The following is an 18,512-nucleotide window of genomic DNA, read 5'->3' as shown; positions in this document are numbered from 1 at the left end:
GGTTCATAATTGTCAAAGTCTCCGGTTGATGGTCGCAGAACACGTGATGCAAGAACGTGATTAGATAATATATATTGATAGAGGGAGGTAGATGAGTTGGCAATTTTACTTCTACCAGTCTCTGTGGAAACCGTGGATGATGTGCGTGGGACGACAATGGAAAAGTGGTGCCATATCATCCATATCTGATTCATGAACATGCAATAGGAGGAGTTTTCATCCGTTCCCAATTTGAGTCATTTATGTCAATCACGTGAGCCTACTTGGGACGCAAGGTTCTTATCATTATTATTATTGTAAGGAAATGATGACAGCCAAGATCGTGTTGACATACTATTTCTATAATAGCGGCAAGGTTAGTGATGGTCGAGTAAAATACAGTGGGGAAGGTTGGCTGGTCATGCACGTCTCACGATGGGATCAGAAAATTTAGAAGAATCGGTCTTACTAATTGTCATATATTGTAGGTACTCATCATTTTTCCTTTTTTTGGCTTTGAGATGTGAGCAAATCAAAGATATAGAAGGCGTCGATGGCACAATATAGAAGCGTTTGGATTGGCACGCAGATGAGAAAGCCAGCTCATGATCCAATCGTTATTATATAATAGATAAAAGCAAGTTAATGGATAATAACACATGGACAACTCGATTGATCCCCGTGAGCGAATTAAATAAAAATGATATAAAATCTTTTTGCATGGGTATCAATAATTGTATTACTTTTATTGTGTGTGTGCGTTTGTGTGTTTATATATATATATATATATATATATATATATATATATATAATGAAAATGCTTCAAATGTAGGCTCAAATTTTGAGGGAAATGATACCGAGATGCCATATGAACATTCCGTTCGTGTAGATGGAATGAGGTAAGCAGGCAGCCCAAACATTCACGAGTGAACAGAAACATGACAGGAGAAGAAGAGGAGAGAAAGTATCGAATCGAGTTCACGAACACGAGTAATAGAAACCACAACGACATGGAATTGCTGCATTTGGTGCTTCCACTCTTGGTATTAGAAGCTTCGGATGCTGCTTACGGCGTTCGTTGTAAACCCCGCCCTCCTCTTGGAGACGACGTCGCAGCTCCGGCTCCTCGGGCCCAAGGCCACCTTGACGTCACCCTCAAAGTTGCATGGCTTGTCCTCGTGAATCGTCATCGCCGCCACGCTGCGACTCCTCGGAACCGCCGCTCCCTCGACGGACCGCAGCCTGCTCCTCGACGCATCGCGGATGAGCTCGTTGATGTCGTCCTCGCCGCTGCTCATTTGCGGGCGGTGGAAGCTGCGGCTCTGGGCGCGTGGCATCGCGATGATCGTCGGCCCGCGCTGGGCCCTGCCGGCGCATCCGGCCATGCTGTTCACGTACAAGTCCCGGGCACGAAGCAGTGCTCGATAAGGGGCCTTGATGTACCGCATCAGCTTGTTCCCTCTTCTGCCTCCCTTGCTCATAGCGCTACATTAACATTGGATGCGAAGAGAGTCGTGCCGACTTGAAGTCGCTTAAATAGAGTTCTTTACTCAATTTCCTGAGGTATGTGGAAGCCGGAAAACATTGGACCAATTCTAAGCAGGAAGAGAACCTGTCAATGGAGAACTTGTAAGAGACGTTCCCTTGTTGTGAAGCATTTATATGCCTTGTTCTCTCCCGGATCACATCAACCATTTACTTGTACGAACATGGCGGCACCCTATTCTTCTCGATCACAAGTGTTGAGTCCAATTTGGTTGATCATGTTAGACTCATGTTTTGATTTCAAAGCATGAAGAATGCTTCCAGTTTAGTGGACCTGCTGACTGTCTCGCTCGTTGTTTCTTTCAATTAATCCCGCCCTGAATGGTCCAATCGAGTGGGCTCGTTCTCGAGTCTGTTGTGATGCTTTCTTGCCTCCACGTGTCCCAGTCCATGGGTCATGGGTACTTTGACTTTGACCTTTACGCGTTATGACTGATTTTTTTGTTTATTTTTATTTAATGTTATTCATATTTTTTAAATTATTATTATTATAATTTGAAAATTAAGAGGATCTCATGATGGTGTAAGTCGGTGGAATGAAGGCAGTCCACCGACTGATCGACTCGCACACTGTTTACCCTATTTGTTCTGTTATAAAAATAGAAGGGATAATTGTAACCGATGCAGTGATTGCGATCTTAACCAGATTTTTTTTTTGAGAATAAGTGATTAATGTGGAATTTAAGTCTAAAATTTTGGGAGGAACTATTAAAGTCTTTATCTGACAGGTAAAAGGTGTCACGTTGAATATAACACTATCATGCGGCGAGACATGGCCAACGGAGCACTAACGAATGTAGAATTTCGAGTCTAAGATCTTGCGATCAACTATCAAATTTTTTTTCAGCATAAAGAGTAATATATCGAATATAACATCACCGTGTAGTGACACATGGCCACAAGGTTGACAACCAAAGAGCATAAGGATCATATGTGATAGATAGGTGATGATCGAATCGTGAGATGCATACTCATGAGATAATACGTGGATAAATAGTCGATCGTCCAAACCTACGTGGGCACTAGGTTCGATGAATATCATGCCAAGTCTCATCCTGAATGTGGTGCATATTTCCCTCTTACCATCAATAATCATTCTCAGAGTTACTAATAAAAACGAACTCTAGGTACACTTTTAGGACCCGACTTGACTTTAATATTGGCCGACAAGTTTGACTCTTGGAATGAACCTTAAGTTATCATCTCAACTCAGATAATTAAAATTTATACTAATATATTAGTGTTAGGGAGGGCAACCAAGATATCTTAAGGAAACTTTGTAGCATCATCTAGGCCAATATGCCAAACTGATTGAACGAGTCGAACGACCCTAACGAACGAACCGGGTCAAATGGACTGAATGCATTAAACGCATTGAATGGATAGAATAGCTTTAATGGGTCAGAACATGCGTTTCTATGACACATGTCAAAAAGATGATGAACAAACCTACTATCAGTGTTAAAAGCGTAGATCAGAGTACTTCTTAGCTCTATACCCCTTCTATGACACATGTCAAAAAGATGATGAACAAGCCCATTATCAGTGTTAAAAGCGTAGATCAAAGCACTTCTTAGCTCTATACCCCTACAATCTATCAACCTAGGAAGTGGGTGTTGGGGTGGGCGGGGTTAGTGATAGGTGACAAATGACATGTCCAATACAACATCGCCACAATGTGACACATGGCCAATGAGCCAACAGGTCAACTGTCAAAGAGCATGGGGATAACACGCGATTGAAACAGATGATAGTCAGGTAGTAAGACATATACTCATAATAAAAGGATGATATGTGGCCAAATGATCGATAATATGAACCCATGATTAGCACGATTAACCTATGCGATCGTCCTTAGTATCACTCATAAAAAAGGCTCCCAGGTATTCTTAAGATATGATTTCACTTCAATATTCGTCGGACAGTCCAAACTTAAGAATTCAATTGATCATTGAAGGGATATTTGTCAAGAATACCCCTCGACCAAGTTTTGCAAGTTTGGTGCTTTACTAATAGTGATATGGAGTGAGATTGGTTTGGAATAGACCTTGATTGGATTTGATGAATTATCCTAGCTCATATAATCAAAATCTACACTAACACCAACTAAAATTAGATGATATCTTCAAAATATATCATATGAGTTTGGTATAAACAAGATTATCTTTTAAGAAGAAGAAATATGACGTGAATATTTTGTAATATCATATTCTATTACTATATTTCAATTTTAATCAATCATAACTAATGATAGTTACTAATTGTTAACTTGCATTAATCTAAAATATCATAAGTTACATTTTTCTTAAAAATTGGAATTCAAGATTTCATTCATGGCCAACAACGAGAGGTCATTGGTTGGAGCGTTAGAAAAGTTGAAAAGTAAGGTCTCATAAAGAACGATATGACTTCACTTTTAAGATATTTTTATTATTCACATTGTAATGGAAATATTCATGTCTAAATTGAAATAAAATAAACTAAGAGGATAATCTAGTATCATTAAGAATTAAAAGAGTCTGATTATATATACTTAATTTGGTCCACAATGTAGAAACTTAACTCTTTGAATTGAATCCAACTAATTGTTATTTAATTTATATACATGGAAGGGTCAAAACTATACTCATTGTTATTCGATTTGCATGGGGCAAAACTGTAGTATATGTGTGTGTATTGGTTGCACGAGAAAAACTTGTAGTATTCAAATTTATTGGTATAAATGTACAATTTGGACCTCATTTTGATAAATTATGAAACTTAACATTTTTAAAGGGAAAAAAAAAAGAGAGGAAAGTTACTGAATCCCCTACTAACGAGCTGTGTGTTGATCCTCGCCGGGAAGGAGGCCTGTTATCGTCCCATAAAGATAAATGATTGGATACACATATGTCTGGTCGGACTTACCTCGAATCCTTATTTTTTTAAAAAATTAAACTTTATGATTTTTTTACAATGTCTTTTAACTTTAAGAAATTCGTAGAGAGTGTCTTGATTATATGAAAATATTATTTTATCTCTATTTCTATTAGATCCATAGTCATCTCCTCCTCCCTCTATAATCACTTCTGCCCTTGTGTCCTGCACTGTCTACCCTCTTCTCTACTTCATAGAATCTGTCACTCACAACCCTTGCACACTATGGCCCTCGTGCGTGCGAGAAAGGGGGTGGGTGGGGGGGTGGAGGGGGTGGTGCAGAGTGATAACATGTTTGACGGAGACTAGCAAGTTCTACAAAGGCAACGATGGCACATGTGCTACCTCCTTTCTTGTACAAGGGTTACGAGTGAAGTGCATATAAGCAAGGTCGTAGTGGTCTGTGAAGGCGGTGGTGGCGTCGGCCCTCACAACCCTTCTTTCCTCATGTAAGGACTACGGGCAACAAGTCCAATAAGATCTAGCGAGGTCCATGAAGGTAGCGACATCGACTCTTACACCCTCCTCCTTGTGTGAGGGTTGTGGACACGGTGAGTAATGGTGGGGCTGGTAAGGTCCACAGAGGCAACGACGGCCCACACGTCCCCTCCTTTCTCATGTGAGGGTTGTGAGCGAGGCACTAGGGTAGGGTTGGTGGGGTCCGCAAAGGTGGCAATAGCCCTCGCATCCTCTCCTTCCTTGCGTGAGGCCTGTAGGCAACAAATCCAGCATGACAAGGGGAGGGGAGGTGGTGAAGGAAGGAGGTGACGACTCTTGCGCCCCTTCCTTATGCGAGGGCCACATGCGAGCATAGTAATAGCAATGTTGGTAGAATGATTGCTTAAGAAAAAAATACTCTACAAAAATTTCTCAAGATTGGAGCGTTATTTGATAGATTCTTAAAGTTATGAAGTTTTTCTTAGAAATTTAACATTTCCTTTTTTAAGATGAAAAAAGCATGCCAAATCCTCACATAAATAAACACTGTAGTCTATTAAACAATCATTCCTTCAGGATGTCATGCCCGATCTAAAACTAGTTATTTTATGTAGATATTACATGAGATTATCACAAGACATGTTGAGTAGGTAAAATACAACAAAGCTTCACAAAAGAAGCGAAGAATATCTTCTTCTGTATTCACAATTCGATTTCTCTCCTAATAAGTTTTGGTTCCAAAAGAATGACAACGGCTCAACGAATTGCTTATTTCCTCCCTCGAAAGCAGTACGATATATAAGCTCGGATGTTTACTGTTCGTGTTGATCACCGCACAAGTTAACTTGAAGCTTATTAGAAGCCCACGTTCCTCTTGGTGGCAACATCGTAGCTACAGCTCATTGGCATCGTTCCTCTTGGTCGTCCTCGAAGTCACACGGCTTGTCATCGTCTATCCTCAACGTCGCCACTCGGTGGCTCCTTGGCACCAGCCCATCCTCCTTCACCAGGATGGCCCGCATCATGCTCTTGCAAGCGGCGCCGATGGGGTCGTTGATCTCTTCCTCGCTGCTGATCGTCCGCGAGCACTGCCCAAAGCCATAGGCGCGAGACAGCGCGATGACGGTGCCACGCTGCGCCTTGCTGCTCTCGTACAAGTCCCGGGCATGCCACAGCGGCCCGGTCGGGGGCCTTATGTGCTGGCTCAGCTTGCTCTCGCTGTTGTTTCCCTCGCTCATGGTGCGACCACTTCCTATCTCTAAATTATACTGCGAGGATGAGAAAGGAACAAACAGAAGATTGGATGCTGCGCCGTAGAGTAATTTATAGAGAACAGTAGTTTCGGTGTGAACTACCATGTCATTTGTGTCACGAAACGTGGGTCAAGTGTAATTTATGTAAAATTAATCAGAACATTTACGTGAGTCGCAGGTTATTATCATTAATCATCATTATTATTTGAAGGAATGATAGCGTAGAATATCGCGTTAACATATTATGTCTCTCCACACGATGGCATTAACAATGCCACTGTTATTTCTTGCTTCCTCGTCCCTTTCATGCAACGGATAATGGAGTGTCACATTGGGATCTTGCTATTAAAAATAATGAGAAATTATGTACCTTTTTTTTCTCAAAAAGAAATTTCCTAACACATTATAGTTCTATAGAATGGCTTGTATAAGTCATCTTGGACCAGTACAGATAATTCAGAAGGAACGAAATCTGCCTCCCATACAATATAGCATTTGTCGACCCTTGCTTTAATATTACAATATAAAATTATGTAGCAATTATTGACTGACATTACGTCGTTTATTCAAAGAGGAAGTGACACAGAAACAGATCTTACAGTGAATGTGAACGGTATGATGAGCTCCATGGCAAACCATCAGCTTCCACGGATTTAATCTTCCGGCAAACTCGAGCCTGTTCATATACTTGTCCAGATCGACAATAATAGCCTTGTTTAGGAGCGCAGTGGTCATCAGTGGAGCAAATGCACAGTCCCTCCAGTGCACAACCATCGCCCTGCACCACTACTTCCTTCCCTCGCAGTCCCAGCACTGCATCGGTCCAATCTGAAGAGAACAATCCTTTGCTGTCATATTTTTGCATGGCACTCACAAACTTGTCCAACTTAGCCCCCAACTTGTTCTTGATATTGAGGAAGCCGACGTTTCTGTTCTTCCCCCAGTGCGGCAACCCGTGGTACTTGAACAATGCCATCTGTTCGATCTCCTCGAGCACATCCTCATAGAGTCGCGGCCGTTTTGGATCCCTGGAACGGTAGTATGTGATGTCGATCTCCACCACGTCGTCCGTTTTGCCAAGATAGGCCGTGGAGTTGCGGAGAAAGCGCATGAAGAAGCCAAAGTACAGCTCGGTGCCGCAGAGTGCGTTGGAGTGGGCGTCGCGGAGCTTCTTGACGTCGGCGATGAAGTCTGCAACGGTGGTGAAGGGGATGCTTATCGCGGTTTGGTGGTAGAAGGACCCCGCAAAGCGAGGGTCAAATCCACAGGCTGTGAGAAGGTTGTCTTCTGCACTCCTTAGGCACGAACCTGGAGAGATGATGGTTCAGACTAATTAATTCAGGTGTTACATGTGTCATCATATATATTCTTCGGATAATTGGAGGACCTACCGGAGGATTGCATGTCGCTTTGGTTTCCAATGACCGGATAGCCGGTGAAATCTGACAAGCCGCCGTCATTGTTCTTAAGCCCCATGCCGTTCGCGATCTGAGTATCTACTTGCGATCTGGAAAGCACGCATTTGCCTCCGGCATTTCCTGTTAATTCCAATAGTTCCTCTGCAGTCATAAACACAAACACATGGTAGAGGACAAGAGATGCCTTGTTAGTATAAATCTCGTACGAGACTGCTCGAACACTACATCAAGATTGTCAAGCAAAATAAAAGCTGCAATATATAAGACCTGAAGCACGTGCAGAGACTACGTCGATGGAGGACTGCGCTCGAAACACTAGCAAATCGTTTTCACCCTTTCCTTTGGTGGTGATGGGGACCTTGATATCATCGCGGTACACCACTCTGCCTTGTGACGGAAACCAGCTGATGTCTCCATAGTACGTAGTGACAGCGTACGAGGAGATGGTTTGCTCGAAGCCAACGTCGCCTATGACCCTGTGGGTGATGGATCGCTTGAACATTGGCTCAAGTTGGAGGGTGACCTGGTCGATCGGTTCAAGAAATTCGTAGATTACTTCTCATGAAGCAGCAGAACAAAAGCTTACATGTATTGCATGTCAACTCTTTTCAGCAATTCAGGCAACAAGATTGAAACAAGAACTACTACTATTGGCATCCCCTATCGTCCGATGTAATTAGTGGGCCCGGTTGTAAGCTCTGCAAGGCAAGGCAGTATGGACCTGCCTGCCTCTTGCCTTGCGCGAGGCTCCGTATGTGAAGGGCCACTCTCATTTACACCGAGCCATCATCAACGTCACTGTAGCTGTTCTTACAAGGAAAATACTATTCATTATAAGATATAACTACATGCAAAGCTTCAAATCATGCACTCGCTCTCATATAAGTTTGCTTTTTCTCTGATCTTTGTCCGTGTGGGTTTGCATGTGCTCATATGTTCCATAACACTCAATTGCGTCGTGTAGTTACTATAAACTACGAGTGCAGGTACATGGAATCATTAGAACGATTCAAAGGTTTGCATTAGCCCAACAAGGAAGACACGCAAAGCAAGAAAAGAAGGAAAAGATTAAAACTAAAGTCCACTGGGATCATCAACTGCCTATTATTTAACATTACTTTCTAGATTCTAGGTAAAGAACAGGTCTTCTCCTTTGTAAAGTGATTTGATAGAAAACAAGTTATTTTTCTTTTTTGTCTAGACATTTTGCTGACGTAGTGCAAACAAAGCCTTGCTAATAACAATAGAATGATCTCTATTATAACATGAAGAATTAAAGATATAGTTGCACCTAATTAGCATCGAGACGTGGCAAGTCCTGTACTCAGTTTATGAAAGTACTTGACGTGGTTGGAAGAACCACCATGAAGAACTAAGATGAGTTATCACATGGATCTCAAACTGTGTAAAGAACAAAGAATAACACGTAGGTCACCACATATATATACCTGAGAAATAACTCCGAGAACACCGAGAGAAACCTTGGCAGCCAAGAGATCAGGATCATCCTCACCAAGGTTAACGATCTTGGCGTAGTATCCGTTCACCGGGACCGGACGTGGAACCACCAGCCTCATCCCCACCACATATTCGTGCACCGCTGAGCCTTTCCCGAACAACGAGCTCCCGTGCGAGCCGGTGCTCAGCAGCCCTCCCAGCGTCACCCCTTGCCAATACGGCGAGTGGGGCAGCGCCAGGCCACGGGCGGCCGCCGCGTCGAGGAGCTGCCTAAGTGTGATCCCTGCCTCGAACGTCATCCGCGAGGTGGCCATGTCCACGCGCACCGATCTGTTAAGGCGCTGGGTGCTAATGACCAGGCCCTGGCCACTCGGCCCGCCGGGGCACGACAGCTTGGGGATGCTGTGGGAGTACCTCGTGACCGCCTTCATGTGCTGCTGCTTCGCGGTGGCGTCGGAGACAGCGAACAGGAGCTCCTGTTCGGTCGAAGGGTACGCGACCGCGGCGACGTGGCAGATGCTGCGATCAGGGAAGGCTCCATAGCCGTTGGTCACGATGCAGTTAGTGTTGCCGGACCGGCACTGGACAACGGGCCCTGGCGGCGATCCTTGGACTAGGAGAAGCAAGACTGCGAGGCCGGACGCGAACAGGGCAATGCGTGTAGCAGCCATGATGATTGTCCAGAGTTGGTCTGGGTATATATACATATATATAGATAGCTTGATCACGGTTTACGTAACAATTAGGTGTCAGAAAAAAAATCATATAAAATAAGGGAGATAAAGCACGTTGACTAAGCAAGAGACTATGCAATCCTGAAAGATATGAAGTGTTGAAAAGGCTCATAATTGTCATTGTCTCGGTGCCGGCTAAAGGCTGATGGTTGATGGTCATATAACACGTGATTCAAGAAGGAGATTAGGTGATTAATTCCTAGAGAGAGGTAGAAGAGTTGTCAGTTTCACGTCTCAAAGTCTCTGAGGAAATCGGGGATGTTTGCGACAGACGTCTACCTAAAAGTCTCGGTGTTGTGTCATCCATATTACTTTGATATACGTTCGATGCATGGACGTGCAATAAGAGGAGCTTAGAGTCAAAAAAAAATTAGATACGCACCCAATGTGACTCATTTATGTCAATTACGTACATGAGCCGAGTTGAATTTAACGAAAACCGATAAGAACGTCGATTCCAGAACATCAACGTGGGACTCGACGTTCTTATCATTATTATTATTGTAAGAAATGATACCCAAGATCGTGTTGACATACTATGCTAGTGATGGCTGCATCGAGTACCATCTGTGGGCATGGTTGGTTGGTCACGCATGCCTCTCGATGGGATCAGAATAGTACAAGGATGGCTGCATCGAGTACCATCTGTGGGCAAGGTTGGTTGGTCACGCATGCTCACGATGGGATCAGAATAGTACAAGGATGGCTGCAGCAAACCCTCTCTTGCCATCGTCGAGCATCAATTTAGAAGACAAAACAAACTTGTCCGATAAAACCCTTTCAATGTTTAAATTAATAAACTCGATAAAGACAAGTCTTTAGAGTGTAATCCAAATCAGATTTACTTGAAATGAATGATATGTGACTTGGTCGCTTTATACAATGGCGTACTTGGGCTTTTGTATGGTGTAGTAGACAGTTGTAGGGAATTGAATAATGATAATGAGAATCAAAGATATAGTTATGGGTTTACTTAGAGAGTAAATTCATTGAATCTACTAGATCGCCTCGTATTATACTCGTTGGGAGTTGAAAAGCTTCATGTTCTATATAGTTTATGTTGAAATGTCGACTAAACTGTCACCCTTATATTGCTAAGGTATTAACTATGTGTTGATGAAGTCTGGATAGCACATCGGAGGCAAGACTACTCTTATCAACTTCTAGATTACTTAATCACATGCTGTTTTTGTATTTTAGGGCACTCCTACGACTACTGTCAGACGTACAATGATTGGATACCCTCAACACTGCAATATAATATTAGATCATCCGTCCATCTCATCCCTCACCTTTACAGGGAATAAAAGCCAAGCCGTTGGTACTGTCCTGCAGTTGGATCTTTCCTTCCCTTCTCGACTTCACAGGGTGGCCTTGTGTGTTTCTCTACATCCGTGATCTTCAATGTATGTTCACGAACACCGTCATGTGCGTTTGATCAATTGGCACATCAAGATCGAGAAGAGAATCAATTGGACGAGCACATTTAGAAGCATTTACCTGGTGAACTGATGTATCGTGGTTGGTGAACTGATGTGTCATTTAGAGCACATTTAGAATCAATTGGCCGATCACATTTAAAAACGGTGGGACATTGTTGATGGTTCGGAAAATTTATTTAATATTGAAACCCTACTCCCGACTACAACCGATAAAGAAATAGTGACTCTTCCAACCTTTGTTATTGGAAGGAGTGTTGCTGATCTTGAAACCACCACGGGCAGTCAGGTGATACCCACCTCGCCCCTTACACAGACGGAAGCAGGCCAGGAAGACTGTCCGGGTTGGCTTGATCCCCGCTCCCCGACACTCCCCGAGGAAAGCCACCATATAGCGCCAAGAGTTTGGCACCATTTAGGACGATGATATTCCCCACTTACGGAGGCACTCCTCAATGACGAGATGCAACGGGAACCGTAGTCCCGCCTCGAGGGCACCCACGGTCAACCCAAATCTGTCGGGAAATGGATCATATGGTCGTTGACCAGGCCAAGGAGCATTAATCCCATAATACTTTGAGATACAGTAGCGATCCCGAATTATCCTCAAAAGTTCCTCGGTCATTACCAAGTCTACGTCACGCCACGACATGATGGTTTCAAGTGCGGCAGAGCCCTCTGCGGCCTCTAAAGGCATGCCACCCAAAGACGAGCTAATAACCTCTACCCTTGGGCTCCCAGAAGATGACTCTCATGCCCCGGCCACTGACCGACTTGAAGAAGAAGGCGAAGAAGATGACTCTCACGCCTCGGCACGCCTTTAGCTTTTCGAAGGCTTCCTCAAATTTCGAGGTCCATGGGAAGTTGTTGGCCTATCGAAGAGCTCGAAAGAAGGGGAGGCACTTGTTGCCCGATCGCGATACGAACCTGCTGAGCGCTGCTAGCTTTCTTGCGAGGCACTGCACCTCCTTGATCGAACAGGGAGGCTGCATCTCTATTATGGCCTGAACTTTTTTCGGGTTGGCGTCTATCCCTCTCTGGTGGATGAGAACCCAAGGAATTTTCTCGAGCTGACCCCGAAGACGCACTTCGAGGGATTCAGGCACATATTGAACCACTTGAGCATTTGGAATGTCTTTGCCAGGTCGGCCAGATGTGTGCTTGCTGTCTTGCTCTTCATGATCATGTCGTCTATGTACACTTCCATGTTCCTCCCAAGATATTGCTTGAATAGCTTGTCGATCATTTTTTGGTAAGTTGCCCCGGTGCTTTTTAGGCCAAAAGGCATCACTTTGTAGTAATATACTCCTCTGTCAGTGATGAAGGTAGTGTTCTCTTGGTTTTATGGTGCCATCCGGATCTGGTTGTAGCCTGAGAATGTGTCTATAAATATGAGGAGTTTGTAGCCTGCAGTGGCATCAACCAGCTGATCTATTCTCGGGAGTGGGTAGCAATCTTTGGGACATGCTCGGTTGAGATCGGTGTAGTCAACACAACTACCGAAGGTATTTCACCTCGGTTATAAATCCTGCCTTTTTTAGGCGGTCGACCTCGTCACTGATTGCCTTTTGTCGGTGGAGAGCGAACTTCCTCGGCTTTTGCTTCACCGGCCTAGCCTCAGGGTGAATGTTAAGGTCATGCTGGGTTACCCCTAGGTCGATTTCGGGCATCTCCTTCGAGGACCATGCAAACATATCAGCATTTTCCTTCAGGAAATCTATGAGCTGGAGCTGGTTTGCTTCGAGGAGTGTCATCCCAATTTTCACAGTCAAATCGGGTCGATCCCTCTTTAGGGGTACTTCGGTGAGTTGCTCAGGGGGCTCCAAGTGCGTTGGTGTCACACCTTCTCCACGAGGATCTTGGACTTGACAGGGGTGTGACTTCTCCAAGAGAGTAACCGTTGTAAGGTAGTACCGTCTTGATTCTCTCGAATCACTTCGGGAGTCCCCGACCCCTGCCGAAGTTGAAAATGTGATGGCTCGGTGGTAGGTGAAAACTACTGCTTTCAGTTTGTTGAGCGTCGGGCGACCGAAGGTAGTCATTGTTGTCTTGGCTTTGGGTTCCTCCCCGATGGTGATAGGGAGGATGGTGGTCCCAAGCTAGGAGATGGAATCCCCTGTGAACCTAGTGAGTGCTGGCGCCATGGGGGTGAGGTCCATGTTGGTTAGGCCGAGCTTCTTGAAAGCGTCGAGGTATAGCACATCGGCAGAGCTCCCGGTGTCGACCATTACTCTTTTCACCCGGGCGTTGGCGATTCGGATGGAGATCACCAATGCATCGTCGTGGTGGGAGCGTTCTGATAGAAGATAAGATTTCCCCAACTATATGAGGAAATCTTTCTATTCTGTTGAGAAAAATTCTCTATTCTGTTGAGGGAAATCCTTTCTCCTAATTTGTATAAATAGGAGAGGGAACATGTTAATGTATTGAAGCATTTTTCATTTATTCAATAAAGCTTCTTAACTTCTTCAATAAAGCTTCTTCAGTAATTGTTCTTATCTTCTATTCTTTTCCTTATGGTATCAAAGCAATGAGAAAAGCAAAGTTTCGCTCTTGCTTTTGGCCAGCGACCAACGTCGTTGAGAAAAGCGAAGCCTTCGGCCAATGACCAATGCCACTGCAGCCACATTTCTAAGAGGCTCCACGGCCAATCCTAATCTTCCTCACCATGGTAGCCTTCGCTGCCTTCGCTGATCTGCCAAAAATCGGTGGACTTAAGGAGAACAAAGGGCGGCTCTTGCCCTACTCACGAAGTCTATCGCTTGTAAATCATTCTTTGCATCGATCCAAGATTGGTATCCTTATCAGGAGTACCATATCTTGCGGGGGCATGATAGAAGATAAGATTTCCCCAACTATATGAGGAAATCTCTCTATTCTGTTAAGAAAAATCCTCTATTCTGTTGAGGAAAATCCTTTCTCCTAATTTGTATAAATAGGAGAGGGAACATGTTAATGTATTGAAGCATTTTTCATTTCTTCAATAAAGCTTCTTCAGTAATTGTTCTTATTTTCTATTCTTTTCCTCATGTTCGACACTTGGGTCCGGGACGTTTCTCCACCGTGCTACATACGTAGGCCTTCCTCATCGTCATGCTATTGTCGTCGATTATCGGTCCATTGATGATGACATCGATTTGTTTCTCGATAAGCCCTCAGGGATGCAGAGATGTCTCTCTCGGCTCCCTGAGGTAGTGCCCGAGGTGACCTTTCCGGATCAATTCCTCGATCTAGTTTCAGAGGTCGTGACAGTCCTCTGTATCATGACCGTAGTCCTGGTGGAACATGTAATATTTAGATCGATTTTGTGAGTAGCCTTCATAGGGTTGGGTTGTCGCAAGAGGCCCTTCTCCCTGATCTGGAAGAAGATCTCAGTACAAGACATGTTTAGAGGGAGAGGCGGGGGCCTCTGGAGTAGTTGCTCAGGTCAATCAGGCCTCCGACGGGGTTGCACCGGTGCTGCTGAAGTTGTCCCTCGGGACTGCTCCATCCTTGGCCTCTTTCCATCCTCGTGCCTCCCCGCCATTAGAGCTTTAGCAGCAATGTACTAGTTAGCGCGTTGGAGCATCTCGGGGATGGTTGCAGGTGGCTTCTCTATTAGCAACCAGAAGAACCTCGAAGGTCTCAAGACTATCAGGAACTCCTGCATGATCAAAGAAGGATGAGCGTTCGAGAATCTTCGGATTTCAGCGGCAAAACGTGTCACGAATTGAGAGAGCGACTCGTCTTCACGTTGGGATAATGTGAGCAAGGTGGTCGTGGAAGGCATGGGTTGCACGTTTGCCAAGAAGTTTTGCTCGGACTCCCTCGTGAGCTGGTCGAAGGATGAGATCGAGGACGGGCACAGTCAGCTGAACCATGCTCGTGTTGGTCCCCTGAAGGTAGTCGGGAATGCCCGACACATCAGGGCGTCGGAGGTGCTATATAGGGCCATCTGTGCTTGGAACGCGACGACATATTCCATGGGGTCGAAGTCGTTGTCATACGTTTTCAATGCCGGTAGCCTGAAGTTGAGCGGCACGGGCTGGTCTTGTATTTCCTGAGCAAATGGGGATCCACCCGAGCTGCTCTCGCCTGCCTCGTCGCGTGACTTCTGGAACTCGCGCTGGAACTCGTCGAGGCGTCGGTTGACTATGGACAGTTGGACCTTGAATGAGTTATCTGTCGAGTCCAATGATAAGGTATCGAGCTCAGGGTGGGGCGGAGTGACTCGGCAGGGTGTGGGTGCGCTCTGCTCAGGAAGGCTTCTCAGGTTTACTATATGCTCTCGGGCTTCTCCCATCCCGACTTGTTCCCTGCTTGGCCTTTGCCTCGTCGGATCGGTGGGGGGAGCTGCTAGCTATACGATCTGAGGAATGAGCAGGACGATTGTCTACATCATCCCCGCCAGGGTTTGTACTTGCTTGGCTAGGCTAAGGAACGCCTCGGGCGAAACGACCAAGGGTCCTGTGGTATATCCAGGGGGAGAAAATCCCGGATCATTAAACAGATGCTAATAGCGATCTGGCGTCAAGACCGGGATCCTCTCGTCTTTGAGGACGGGGAGGGGATGATCCCAGAGTTCCGAAGGGGGGTGGCCGACCGATGGTTCTCCCTCGTGGGGAACTCATGCGGGGTGCTCCTGTGATATGGCCTTCCTTCTAGCGTCAAAAAAATTGGTGAACTGATGTACCGTGGCTGGTGAGTCAGTACGGCCTGGTCTACGGGCTGATATCGGGAGTCTTCGCTCGGTTGAACGGGTTTCTGGGATTGATCACACCCACGAGTTAGGATGTTGGCGTCGGGATGCTGGTTGGCATCTCTCGGTCAGGACGATCACGCCTCGGGGGGGGGGGCTGCTCTCCTGCATATAAGGCGCTTGTCGGGTGGTTACCAACTTTGGTCCTTCAACGAGTGAGTTAGTGCTTGGTTCTCTTCATTTTTTTTGCCTTCTCTAGCTAGATGTCGGCCATGGGTTTTTATACTACTGTAGAGAGTCGGCCATACACAGGTTTGGCACGACGATCAATCCTCCAGAGGCGAGTAGGTACCTTTGTACGGCCCGTCCCGGAACGCATGGAACGGCGCCATACAACACCGTCCCGAGCTTTCCGGGATAGCATGTACCAAGAAATGTCTTAGTACGAATCTTGGCTAAGCACGTAGGAGTACTCCTCTTGCTGACCTGGCGATGGTGTGACATTGCGTTGGTTGTGACGTGACCAGACCCAAAATATACCTTATTACTCTGAACATAAAGGAAGAGAAACAGTTGCATGGATGCCGAGGAAGATGCTTGCACTGAGAGTAGTCGACGGAATTCAACGACTTAACGTTGCTTCGGTGTGAAAACATGGTGTTGCTGACTACATGGCAGAGATGCATGGAACATTTTGGAGATCGTTGCCGAGACTTGGTTATGACAGAGATTAACTTACTCTACAATTTAGGCCTGGAAGAGGTAATTGGGGTCCGCCTCCGACATGGGCCTTCTATCCCCACTTCTGATCTCTTTCTTTGGTTGAGCAGAAGCACAAATATAAGGCTTCTGAGTTAATTTCTCAGAGGAACTGCATGCGAATTAGCATCCTCTGTGGACAATCATGGAATTGCCACCACCAGGAGATTGTAGCTCATCTTTTTCCTCAGCTTTTGAACACCACAACAGAAGTAGTAATTCGCATTTGTTGATTGAAACATTGCTGAGCTGATATAGTCCTTAATGAGTCAGATAAGCAGCATTGATCAGTTTCTTCAAGTACCTTGAGATTTAAAGATTTAGTGTGGCATGAGCACGTTCTACAAATTAAACGAAATATAAAAGGTTGTCAATGATCACCATTTGGCTGGCATGGAGATTGACACTTGGAGAAGAAAAATACATGACACTAATGGTCGAACAGTGCAGTAGGTCAATTATAATCGACACGAAAACAGAGTACGTATTCGATGTATGGCCAACCTTTACTCTTCGACGTTGTCACATCCAGAAAGACAACATGTTCTCTTTATCTACATAGCTATCTGTGTAGATGTGAGTTAACAGTGACTGCCTCATATGAACTGTTCAAAAAGTCAGTCATAAAGGTTTCTCCTGTGCAGTCCCAATGGGTACTTTTGATTTCATTTATCCATTCCATTCTCACTTGTAAATGTTGCCAGACGGCTTCAAATTCTTGATCGTATTCCAAAGTATCAATGCATAGTCGACGAGACAACCTCATTTCTGTAATTAACTCGGGACATAAGATGCAACTTTTTTTTCTGGAACTTCCAAACCACACAAAATTTAAAGCTAAAGTTACCTTCAGATATTGCTTGAGCTAAAGGGGAACATATATTGGGAAGAAATTGCGGGTGATCATTAACAACTGTAAGAATTGGAGGAACAGAAAGAAGAAGTTGCAAACTGCAATGGCCTGGATTTAATCTAATTTGAGGGGTTTGTTCACCTTTGTCCGTGAATCAGGATTATAAACTTGAGCGTAGACTGTCTGCGTGAAAGAATTCGATTGATTTCCAGAGTTTGACTTGACTTTTCCCGGACTAGCAAGCAACTTTCGTGGTCAAAGTTTATTCATGTGATTGACATATAAAGTGCTCCTCTGATCCGAGATAAAGTAGGCATTGGCCTCTTAAACTTGTCCGTGTGTCAATCAGAATCAAAACTAGAACGGATTCCTTGGAGATTTCATGAAATCCTTCGACTGTAGGCTCAAATTTTGAGGGAAATGATACCGAGATGCCATATGAACATTCCATTCTTGGAGATGGAATGGGGTAAGCATGCAGCCCAAACATTCACGAGTGAACAGAAACATGACATGAGGAGAAGAGGAGAAAAAGTATTGAATCGAGTTCACGAACACAAGTAAAAGAAACCACGACGACATGGAATTGCTGCTTCCCCCCTTCGTATTAGAAGCTTTGGATGCTGCTTACGGCGCTTGTTGTAAACCCCGCCCTCCTCTTGGAGACGACGTCGCAGCTCCGGCTCCTCGGGCCCAAGGCCACCTTGACGTGGCCCTCAAAGTTGCATGGCTTGTCCTCGTCAATCGTCATCGCCGCCACGCTGTGACTCCTCGGCACCGCCGCTCCCTCGACGGACCGCTGCCTGATCCTCGACGCAGCGCGGATGAGCTCGTTGATGTCGTCCTCGCCGCTGCTCATTTGCGGGCGGTGGAAGCTGCGGCTCTGGGCGCGCGGCATCGCGATGATCGTCGGCCCGCGTTGGGCCCTGCCGGCGCATCCGGCCATGCTGTTCACGTACAAGTCCCGGGCACGTAGCAGTGCCCGATAAGGGGCCTTGATGTACCGCAGCAGCTTGTTCCCTTTTCTGCTTCCCTTGGTCAT

The 18,512-nt window shown here is 45.3% G+C and overlaps 3 protein-coding genes across 3 annotated transcripts; all 3 read right to left on the bottom strand.

The window, feature by feature from the left end:
- Window positions 1–1,025: 1,025 nt before the first annotated feature.
- Window positions 1,026–1,460, bottom strand: LOC135631562 (uncharacterized). The gene has a single exon (XM_065139294.1). It carries the CDS (start codon window positions 1,458–1,460, stop codon window positions 1,026–1,028), a length of 435 nt encoding a protein of 144 aa, XP_064995366.1.
- Window positions 1,461–6,540: 5,080 nt separating this feature from the next.
- On the bottom strand, window positions 6,541–9,683 carry LOC135631435 (L-gulonolactone oxidase 2-like). The gene is made up of 4 exons (XM_065139101.1): window positions 8,998–9,683; window positions 7,817–8,072; window positions 7,523–7,690; window positions 6,541–7,439 (listed from the first exon to the last, which is right to left on the bottom strand). Exons 1-4 carry the CDS (start codon window positions 9,676–9,678, stop codon window positions 6,727–6,729), a joined length of 1,818 nt encoding a protein of 605 aa, XP_064995173.1. The 5' UTR covers window positions 9,679–9,683; the 3' UTR covers window positions 6,541–6,726.
- An 8,394-nt stretch (window positions 9,684–18,077) lies between these two features.
- LOC135631561 (uncharacterized) lies at window positions 18,078–18,512 on the bottom strand. Its single transcript, XM_065139293.1, has one exon. It carries the CDS (start codon window positions 18,510–18,512, stop codon window positions 18,078–18,080), a length of 435 nt encoding a protein of 144 aa, XP_064995365.1.

This window comes from Musa acuminata, chromosome BXJ3-2, assembly GCF_036884655.1.
Source record: "Musa acuminata AAA Group cultivar baxijiao chromosome BXJ3-2, Cavendish_Baxijiao_AAA, whole genome shotgun sequence".
Taxonomy (NCBI): Eukaryota; Viridiplantae; Streptophyta; class Magnoliopsida; order Zingiberales; family Musaceae; genus Musa; species Musa acuminata.
Note: the sequence above shows the minus strand (reverse complement) of the source record. Positions and strands in the feature narration are given on the sequence as shown.